The following is an 11644-nucleotide window of genomic DNA, read 5'->3' as shown; positions in this document are numbered from 1 at the left end:
GACATAGTCTCATTCCTGTCAGCAATCATGCTGTAGCTTTCTGCACTAAATGCAGTTTCCAGAACAAACACAAGCAGCCCTACATAGAGTGCATTGGAGGAATCTAATATTGAAATCATCAGTACCTGGACTACTGCAATCAAACTATATTCAGATATCTGTGGTAAAAGATTTAAACCAAAAAGGACAGTCTACTGTTGACTCTAAAGTAGCTATTGTTGAAGAAATGGATTTCAAAGGAAATTTCCAGCATTTAAAGTGATGAATTAAAATATATAAGGGAATTTATACAGCCGCAAGAGTGGCTGTATGCTATAGTCAGCGGGGATTTTTCACATTCCGCAATGTAAAATGGAAAACATCCCCCCATGCCATTCTGAGGCTTCCCATAAGCTCATTTCAAAACAAAACCTTACAAAACTTATAGTTCTAAACTCAGAAATGCTTGCTTAACAACCCTGTCAATTTTCATGGCGATACACAAAACAGTCAGAGAGATTCGGGAGTTCAAAGTCTAAAAAGAGAGAAAAAAACTCAGAGCCCTTTTGGACTTTTTTCTGCGAGTTCTCATAATCTGTTGAAATTCATTAAAAATCAGCCATGTTCACAGAGTACCTGTAATCCTAATACTGACCTTGCCCCATACTCTGACCTTCACCTACTGCAATTTAAGTTAAAAACATGCCTGGTTGATTTTTAATTAATTTAAGAATTTTTGGCTGGAAGCCTATTAAAACACAGAGCATGCTCAGTAAGGACACATTTTTACCTATCCTAAGCATGATTGCATGGGAGTAAATCCCACTGAATTCAATAAACATGTAAACAACCACATCTGTCCTTCTTCTCCCCTCCCCCTCCTGATGTCTCCTATCCCAGTCCTCCCCACTGCCTTTCCACCCCTCCCTCTTCCCCCTCCTCCCTTCCCCATCCCCTGTGGTCAGTTTCACCTATCCTAAACATGATTGCCTGGTGTGTGTGTGTAAATCCCACTTAACTCAATAAGCATGCAAATGATCAATCCATTCTCAGCAAACTTGCACAGGATCCCATTTCTTACCTCCCAGATTAAAAAGCAGGCAAATTCACTAATAGGCAAAAAACCTTGCGGTTTAAGAATGTACCTATAGCCCACAGATATTTCTACCAAACTTTAAAAAGCAGGGAAATTGGGCAGCTATAGTGAATGCACCAGGGGAGCAGGAGACCTGACCTCCTCTCTGAGATATTGGACTACTACAAAGTTGTCAAACACAATTTGGGTTGGTCTTTCACAATCCAATCCACTTGCTGTGTAGCTTGGAAGAATTTGGTAACATGTGCCTCTGAGCATATAGTGAGTGGTGGCAACACCTGGAATCAGCCCAAATAATAGTAAGAAGATATGTCCTGTGCTGATCTTGTTTTAGCCGGGAGGAAGCAACATTATTAAGACAGTTGATATCGTTCAGATGGTCACTTTAAATATGTCTGATTTCCTTTGCAATTTTAGTGAAGTTTTCTATAGGAAATAATTTTCTTTTGCTTTTGTTTCTATGAATATGTGAAGTACAGCAACACTTTGCAAAATTTATACTAAAACAACTCCAAACATAATTGTGGAATAATGGCACTGACTTCTGCAAAATAGTCTCCAGTGGACCTCCGAAGTGTCTCAATTTACACAAGATAAAACAGTGGGAGGTGAAATATATTCTAGCAAAATTCTAGGTGTGCTCTATGCTTTTAATTGATCGTGAACACCTTGCCTTAAATAAAGTGGTTTAAACATAGCAGGCTGAAAACATGCATCCTCTTTTTTTCCAACAACTAGAGTCATTGCTAAAGTACCAGCATATTGTAATCAGTCTGATTTTACATTAAACTGCAGTTTCAGATCCAACCGTTAATGCACCCAAAATAGAAATAGACCATAACCTCCAGTTTGAAACAAAAAAGGCTATCTTCACCATCATATGACATTGACCAATAAAAAGGCGTTGAAATTAATAAAAATAAATTTGACACAGATTTCTAGGATGAATAATGAGGAAATAAAATTTTCTAGTTTAGATTCTCTGTAGAAACATTAGTAACACAGGAAAGAAGCAAAGTAAGAAGAACACCAACAAACATGCAAAAATATAAGACTCCATCTTTGGAGATGGCAGGTGTTGCCACCACTCACCATATGCTCAGAGGCACATGTTTCCAAATTCTTCCAAGCTACACAGCAAGTGGATTGGACTGTGAAAGACCAACCCAAATTGTGTTTGCATTTTGACAACTTTGTAGGGCAGTCCAATATCTCAGAGAGGAGTTCAGGACTCCTGCTCCCCTGGTGCATTCACTATAGCTACCCAATTTCCATGCTTTTTAAAGTTTGGTAGAAATATTTGTGGGCTATAGGTACATTCTTAAACCGCAAGGTTTTTTGCCTATTAGTGGATTTATTCTTCTATTACCTACGGCTTGAATCAGGCTTACAGGTTTTCCCCCACGCTGGATCATCACCTTGCAGTGGTGAGTGGGCTTGTACGCCCAATGAATCATAAGAGTCATGCTGTCAGGAGTCATGTACTCCTAGCAGGGTCACCCATGGCGGTAAGGTCATATGTTAAGCATTGAAACTCTCATCATCCCTGACCACAGACCATGTTGACTGGAAGTAATAGGAAATGGGTCTAAAACATCTAGAGGGCACTGACTTGGGTACACCTGATCTACTCTGACTGGCATTAGGCCTCTGCTGTCACTGGTATAGAGCTTCTATGTTACTGACCTACTACCTTATCATATGTTATTAATTGGAACTGCCAGGGATTGAAATTGCAATCTATGATATGCTCTGACTGTTTGGAGTCCTCAACTCTCAGCCACTGAGGGATGCAACACAGACTATATATATGCTTAGATAAGGTCAAAATCTAAGGGAGCAAAGTATTTTGAATGTAGACTACTACAGTTAAATAGTTAAGTGCATGCATGACCATGACACAAACTCACCTGATGAATTTTACAGGCCAGAAGGGTTACTGTTAGTCCAAAAGCATATCTCTGAGAGTTCAGTGAGTGTTACTGATCAGAGTGGATTTATGTTCCTGTGGCATGCAACACAGATCTAGTATAGCCAGCTAACCCTGCAGATCATTGATTACATGTGTGAATGTTGAAAGCATGAGTTCACATGACATCCTTTCTTTTTTATGAACTAGAAAAAGAACATGTTGTAGGTTATCATATTCATGGAAAAGGAGCAGTGATCTAGCACTGAATTTTATTGCATCACACATGAATATCCAAATTGAATACAGCCCATTTCCATCACAGATTCATCAAATACATATAACCCAATCAAATGAACAGTAATTTTCAAGGAAAAGAAAAAGTTGACAAACATCTCTAGATTACATCAAAATAACAGGAAAATATCCAGCTCTCTTAAAACATATTGAAATACCTTTCCCTGTAAGATTCAATTTTCCCTCTAGGTGCTTTAGGGTTTGATGGGTTGATGATGTACAAGTCAAGCCTTGCTTTCAACTTTCCTGTGGCAATTGTCATAGTACATGTAGCTGATTTTTACCTATACTTTATTTTAAAAAATGTATTCAGATACATATATAAGCATAACAGTCAACAAATTATTCATCAGCTATTAGTGACATACCACATGGGATGGAAGGTTATCTCAAGCCTGCTTTGGCATCCTGGGATCATATTACCAAGAGTTTAGCACACCTGATTAGAAAACATTGTTGCCACTCCTGTAGTGAACATAAAGGAATAACTAACATATGTGCTTGATATATATAAAAAATGATCACAGTTGGGTGAGTTTTATGCCAAGCATTGTTTCTTTAGTTATTTTCAAATACAGTTGGCAAATAATTTAATGTTGAGGAACCTCTTATCTCGAAAGATGGAACTGAGCAGAAAATGTGAAATTTGTTCCAGAAGGACCTATTTTACTAACACACTTGGGGTGGGGCTTTAACCATCCTCACAACATTTGAAAAATATGCCAAGCTTCTAATGGTGACTTGGCAGATGAGATTTGGTTTGAGATTATCCATGAAAACCAGATTTGATTTTTGGATTCCAGAGAGTAATCCAGATGCAGTTCTTGATGATCAGCATATATTTCATTTTAACAACAGAAATAAACCAGTATTGAAAGGGCAGCACCCTGTATCACTCCTCTCACACGTATTGACCTACCCCCATTGTCCTCACCATCTCCAAACAGTTTGGGACAGCCAATCCAATCCAATCAATTTAAGGAGAATGTTTACATTGGTTCCAGGTTGAAGCAGACCTTGGCAAAGCAGCAACCAATGCTTTTGTAACCAGTACTTACACCATTGTCCATTCAGCTGGCTTATTTATGAGCCACTCACTGTATACTGTATACCCTCAATTAATATATTATAATAGTCATGGAACAATATATCAAAATAAAACTTTTGGGGGGGGGCAGCTATAGTGAACGCACCAGGGGAGCAGGAGACCTGACCTCCTCTCTGAGATATTGGACTACCCTACAAATGTGTTAAAATGCAAACACAATTTGGGTTGTCTTTCACAGTCTAATCCACTTCCTGTGTAACTTGGAAGCATTTGGTAACATGTGCCTCTGAGCATATGGGGAGTGGTGGCAACACCTGCCATCTGCAAAGATGGTTGTTGGTGTTCTTCTTACTTTGCTTGTTTTATGTGTTACTATTGTTTCTACAGAAAATCTAAACAAGAAAATTCATCCAAGAAATCTGTGTCAAATTTATTTTTATGAGTTTAAAAGCCTTGTTATTGGTCAATGTCATATGATGGTGAAGACAGCCTTTTGTATATCAAACTGGAGAAACTGACCTGGAGGAGGAGCAGGATGGGGATGGGGAGGGGAGGAGGGCAGTGGGTGGGTAGGCACTGGGCAGAGGGGAAGCCCCTTTCCTTTCCAAAAGGAAAACATTGGGAACAGTATCATTGTTTTTCAGGGTTTTCCCCACCTTTTTATTCTACAGCAGGCACATGCAACCTCCCACCCAAATTTAAACCAAAGCTGTCACTGGGCACATCCACACTGGACCTTTATTTCATTTTAGATAGTCATGGTTTCTCCCAAAGAATCCTGGGAAGTGTAGTTAGTGAAGGGTGCTGAGAGTTGCTAGGAGAGGGCCTGTTCCCCTCACAGAGCTTCAGTCAGAGCTGCTGACTATTAAACCACTCTGGCCACTGGAGCTCTGTCAGTGGAACAGGAGCTCCTCTCGGCACCCTTTACAAACTACATTTCCCAGAATTCTTTGTGGAAAGTCATTACTGTCTCAATTAAAATCAATGTCTGGAGTGGGTGTGGCTCGCTGATTAGCCAAGCCAAGCAGCTGTGAGTCTGGCTTTTAGAACACTGACAGTTGGTTCTTACTGAACATGTCTGATGTTATAATAGACTTCAATGTAAAATTTATTAAATTAATTAAAAATCAGCCAGGCATTTTTTTTTACTTTTAAACTGCAGAAGATGAAGGTCAGAGTATGGGGAAAGGTCAGTAATAGGATTACAGGTGCTCTGTGAATATGGCTGATGTTTAATATATTTCAACAGATTATGAGAAAAAAGTCCAAAAGGGGGTCTGGTTTTTCTCTCTCTCTTTTTACACTTTGAACTCTGGATTCTCTCTGACTGTTGCCATGAAAATTTGGGGGGTTGTTAAGCAAGCGTTTCTGGGTTCAGGACTATAAATTTGGGGGGTTGTTAAGAAAGTGTTTCTGAGTTCAGGACAATAAAAGGTATGTAAGATTTTGTTTTGAAATGAGCTTATGGGAAGCATCAGAATGGCATGGGAGGCATTTTCAATTTAACAATGCAGAATGCAAAAAATCCATACTGACTATAGTATACAGCCATTCTGGTGGCTCTATAATTAAATAATCTATAGAGATGAGGAGTTAATAAATCACAAAATGTTTTATAAAACTGACTGTGAAATCTGTCCAGTTCATGGGCTTTCCTAGTTTTTAGGTTTTTAATAGCAAGTTTAATTCCCTCTTCTGTGATAGTGCTGTTTAACTAGCTATTGTGCTCATCCCACAGTTTGACAATATCTGCCAAGCTCTTGCATTGTTGGAAGGTCACATAGATTGGATGAATTTGATGAGTTTTCCCTATTGTTTTATGTTCTTGCTTTTTTATGTTGTAATTTTAATATGGTATATTTTTATTAAGTTTATACATGTTTTATTTTTGTACACTATAAGGTGGAGCATGGCGTAGAAAATAAGTACATAAATAAAATATTCTGTACTAACTGGTGTTTCTCAATGGTTTTTAAAAGCAGCCCCATTTAGACCAGATTAAAGTAAAGTGGATTAGATTTCTACACAGATTAATGAATATTTGAGGGGGAGGTTGCAGTGGATTCAGTAGCTCCTGAGCAAAACCAGGATGGCTCAGGGGTGTGTGGGTTTCTGGGCTTGCCTGAGTTGAAATGGGAGTTGTATAGGGCCTTTTGAGTCAAATCAAAGATTCCCTCCTCTTCCACACTGCCATTGGTAGAATGCCAAAATGCTCCAGAAACAAGAAGGAACATTCCTTCCTGTTTCCTTGGCATCTCCAGAAATAGCACTGAGAATGAGAAAAATGGCCCTGCTTTGGCTCAGGATGTGGGATTTGTCATAATCCACATAATACAATCCTAAAATTTCTCAGCGCTGAACTAGGAGTGATTTCTGTCTTCTCAGTCCAGCTCTGTGATGGGTGAACCCCTCAACCCCACTCCTCTGCAGATCAGCACAAGAGTGGAAATGTATATTAGAGGAATATGATAGTAACATTGACAATTATCATTAGAAAATTTATTTATTTTATTTATTTAATTTAATTTATATACCGCCCTAAGCCCGAAGGCTCTCTGGGCGGTGTACAAAAAGATAAAACAAGCACAGTGTATAAATACAATAAATACAATAAATCAAGAAACAAAAACAAACAAACAATAAAAGAACCAAACAACGTCCAAAATACAAAATAATAGTGAAATACTGTTAAAATACACTTTAAAATGCCTGGGAGTATAAAAAGGCTTTCACCTGGCACCGAAAAGATAGTAGCGTCGGCGCCAGGTGCACCTCATCGGGGAGACTGTTCCACAGTTTGGGGGCCACCACTGAAAAGGCTCTAGTTCTAGTCACCACCCTCCGAGCTTCTCGATGGGATGGCACTCGGAGGAGGGCCTTAGATGTTGAGCGCAGTGTACGGGTAGGTTCATATTGGGAGAGGCGTTCCACCAGGTATTGCGGTCCCATGCCGTGTAGGGCTTTATAGGTCAAAACCAGCACTTTGAAACAAATAGGAAGCCAGTGCAGACGGGCCAGAACAGGTGTTATATGAGCGGACCTTCTGGTCCGTGTCAGCAATCTGGCCGCTGCATTCTGGACTAGCTGTAGTCTCCGAACAGTCTTCAAGGGCAGCCCAATGTAGAGCGCATTGCAGTAGTCCAATCTAGAAGTTACCAGAGCATGAACAACTGAGGTGAGGTCGTCACTGTCCAGATAGGGACTTAGCTGGGCTACCAAGCGAAGATGGTAAAAAGCATTCCGTGCCACCGAGGCCACCTGGGCCTCAAGAGACAAGGAAGGATCGAAAAGAACTCCCAAGCTACGAACCTGTTCCTTCAAGGGGAGTGTAACCCCATCAAGAACAGGATGAACATCCACCATCTGGGCAGAGAAGGCACTCACCAACAGCGTCTCAGTCTTGTCTGGATTGAGCTTCAGTCTGTTAGCTCCCATCCAGTCCATTATCGTGGCCAGGCAACAGTTTAGCACGTTAACAGCCTCACCTGAAGAGGATGAAAAGGAGAAATAGAGCTGCGTGTCATCAGCGTACTGATGACAACGCACCCCAAAACTCCTGATGACCGCACCCAGCGGCTTCATGTAGATATCCTTTTGTTTTTCAGCCTTTTTCTTACTAAAGGCTTTAGAAGGAACATTTGTTGATACGGTGACATTTCATTATGTTCTATGTATATCAGTGTAACTGTGAAATAAACAATTTCAAAAAGAGGGTGAACATGAACAAATAATGAAAGACATGGAGGAATCGGAGAGCAATCTGTGTGACAAAGGAAGCTATCTTACAGTGCATCAGACCATTAGTACAGTTAACTCAGTCTTGTCTGCACTGACTGGTAGTGGCACTCCAGGATTTCAGACAAGGAATCTTTCCTGATTGTACCTGGATATGCAAGGGATTAACTCAGGGACTTTCTGCATGCAAAGCAGATGTTCTGCAAGTGGTTATAATGCAAGTTTAAAAATTGCAGGGCCAACCATTCACACACAGAAGAGGATACAGTCCCGTTTTTACAGAATTCTCAAGATAGTTTCTGGAGAATGCCCAAAATCTAAGAGTTTCCACAAAGCAATCTTGATGTCTTTGTTTCTCATGCTGTAGATGAATGGATTTGCCATGGGAGGAATGACAGCATATATCACAGCAAAAACTATGTCCAGACCAGAAGAAGCATAAGTTGGAGGCCTTGCATTAGCTACAATTGCACTGAACATAAAAACAGAGACAACAGTGAGGTGCGGAACGCAAGTGGAGAGAGCTTTTTTCTGACCATGCATTGAAGGAATTCTGAGCACTGCAGAAAAGATCTGCACGTATGTTATGATGATGAAAATAAAACATCCTAATCCTATAATACAGCCTAACAGAAGAAACCCAACTTCAATTACATAAAGGTCAGAGCAGGAAAGCTTCAGTAATGTTGGGATTTCACAGAAGAACTGATTAACAGCATGAGAACAGAAGGTGTTTGCAAAGGTACCACAAGTGTGTAACACGGAATAAAAAAGACTACGAATCCACACAGTGACTGCCATCTGAATACAGGCTCGTCTGTGCATAATTGTCTCGTATTGTAATGGGTTGCAGATGGCAACATAGCGATCATGTGCCATTATTGTTAGAATAGCAATATTTGATGCTGCAAAGAAGAAATAGAAGAAAACTTGAGCCACGCACCCAGAATAAGAAATGGACCTGTTGTTCATGATGGAATTGGAAATAGATTTCGGCATGATGACAGAAACAGAGCCAATGTCCATCATAGCCAAATTTGTTACGAAAAAGTACATTGGTGTGTGAAGGTGATGGTCAAGGGCTACTGCAACAATGATGAGAACATTCCCGGTCATTGTTGTCAAGTACAATGCTAGGAACACAAAGAAGTGTAAGATCTGTAGTTCTCGTCGTTCTGAGAATTCCCACAGCAGAAACATGGACATAGAAGTAAGATTGCTCATTTTGTCTTTAGTACTTGCATCCTATCTGTAGGAGGAAGAAGCCGAGAAGTGTTAATTTACCAATGATGATTAATGAGTTAAACAGGTTTCAAAATCCATTATAAAATCCACCAGTAGTAGACAAACAATTGTGATTAGTGATGACTCCAAAATAATTGTTTTGTAAATTGAATATGCTATATTTGTTATCAAATCTATCACACGTGCATGAGTCCTGTTTCAATCCAACAAACACATTCGTGTTTAAAGCCCTACCAACTTTTTTTGAGTGTTGAGATCTGCAAAGCGGGCTCTCTTGTGAGTTCTGTCACCTTCAGAAGTAAGGATGGGGTTCACTCTTCTGAATCTGTTCATCTTTTGTATGCACTATCATTACTCACACTTGGTCCAGAGCTGTTAGCTTTTCGTTAACTTTATATGGTCCTGGCCCTGAATGGTGACTGGTGCTAATAACATTACTGATTTCCATTTTCCTGTTGATAGTGTGATTGCCTCTTACATACTGGTTATTGTTCTGTTATGCAGGAAACAAAACAAAACATTTAAATTATTGTGTGTGAATGATACAGAGAATCAGCAAAACATCCCCTATGGTTTGTTGGTTTTTTTTTTTTAAAGTAACAAATCCAATCCTCTCTCTCATCTTCCTTTTTCTTGCAAAGCTTTGAATGCCCACATGCAGAAGAAAAGCTGGCAAGGGAGATAATTTCCAAAAATCTTTGTAAAGCTCCCTTTATTTACTTTTCCTTGGGGAAAAATCCCTTTGGCCATTAATGCATGAAGTGATACTTTAGTAGAAGCTAACAGAAAGATGACTCAATAACACTCATAAAAGAGAGAAATGAAATCAATGTTTTATTTAATGGAAGCTTTTTATAAACAAAATATATGTTTAAATTAAGATTTTTCAGACGAAACACAATTTGTTTAAAAAATCCTTTTCTTTTTTTAAAAAACGTATTTCATTTAAAATGTCTAGAAAATGGTATTTATATATGTTGAAATGGCAATCTGTGTTCTTCAGAATGACCTCACTTTGGTGCAGCAATGTATGAAACTGTGACTATGAGAATTTCAAAGAATAATTATTTCTTTTAAATTTATTTTCTTATATATTTATAAATCTACTAGTATCATTAAGCATTACTATGTTAACTCTCATTCTCTCACACACAAAGACCTCCCTCCCCCTCCCCTCCCCTCCCCTAACCTCTCTCAAATAAATCAATTAAAAAAAGTCCTGAGTTTGAAAACAGTGTTGTTAAGTTTGTCAAATTTTTTTTTTAAGAAAATTGTATCTGTAAAGTTCACTAGCCAGCTTGGCAAATGAATGAAAAGCTGCTGAGCTCAGATTCATATCTGAGTACTGTGAAATTCTCCATCATCCCTAGTCAGAAGTATAGGGAAAGATGAGCCAGCACAGGGCTTTCTCTGTGTCACCCCCTAAATTGTAGATCTCCCTCCCCAAAGAGGCCCATCCAGCATCTTCATTGTATAGCCTTTGCAGGTTGTTAAAGACACACCTTGTTACCCTGATCTTTAACATTAAAAATATTTTGTAACATGGGATCCTCCACTTTTTCAGAATTTATACTGCTTTATTCAATTTGGAACAGTTACAATATATGACTTTAACAATTCTAATGGTTTTATTTGCTTTGATATGTGTATATTATATTGTTGTAACCCACCCTGGAACTGTATGGTAAAGCATGGGTAAAAAAAGAATTATTATACAGTGGCGGTATACTATAGCCACCATGGATTTTTCACATTCTGCCATGTTAAATTGAAAATACTCTGCGGCTTCCCATAAGCACATTTCAAAACAAAACCTTTCAAAATGTGGAGTCCTGAACTCAAGAAACTCTTGCTTAACAACCCTCTGAATTTTCATGGTGATACACAAAACAGTCAGAGAGCATCGAGAGTTCATAGTGTAAAACCAGAGGGAAAAAAATCCAGACCCTTGTTGGATGTTTTTCTGTTAGTGGACTCATAATTTGTTGAAAGTAACTAAAAATCAGCCATGTTCACAGAGTACCTGTAATCCTACTATTGACCTTGTCCCATACTCTGACCTTCATCTTCTGCAGTTTAAAAGTTTAAAAAATGTATGCTGATTTAAATTAAATTTAATTAATGTAGAAAATTTAACATTGGACTCTATATAGTGCAAGCATGTTCATTAAGAACCAACTGTCAGCGTTCTAAAAGCCAGATGCCCACACTCACACCAGACTTTTTTTCCACTTTAAACAGTCATGGCTTCCCCCCAAGAATCCTGGGAGGTGTACTTTGTGAGGGTGCTGACAGTTGTTAAGAGACTCCTATTCCTCTGAAAAGCTCCAGTGGC

The 11644-nt window shown here is 39.0% G+C and overlaps 1 protein-coding gene across 1 annotated transcript; it reads right to left on the bottom strand.

Moving 5' to 3' along the window:
* Positions 1–8340: 8340 nt before the first annotated feature.
* On the bottom strand, positions 8341–9291 carry LOC133367708 (olfactory receptor 14A16-like). Its single transcript, XM_061591806.1, has one exon. The coding sequence runs from the start codon at positions 9286–9288 to the stop codon at positions 8341–8343; it is 948 nt and encodes a 315-aa protein (XP_061447790.1). The 5' UTR covers positions 9289–9291.
* Positions 9292–11644: the final 2353 nt, after the last annotated feature.

This window comes from Rhineura floridana, chromosome 11 (assembly GCF_030035675.1).
Source record: "Rhineura floridana isolate rRhiFlo1 chromosome 11, rRhiFlo1.hap2, whole genome shotgun sequence".
Lineage (NCBI taxonomy): Eukaryota > Metazoa > Chordata > Lepidosauria > Squamata > Rhineuridae > Rhineura > Rhineura floridana.
This window is presented reverse-complemented; position numbering and strand designations above follow the sequence as displayed.

What these genes read in the sequence shown, in the direction of transcription:
- LOC133367708 (XM_061591806.1), bottom strand. Translation starts at nt 9,288, where the DNA reads ATGAGCAATCTTACTTCTATGTCCATGTTTCTGCTGTGGGAATTCTCA.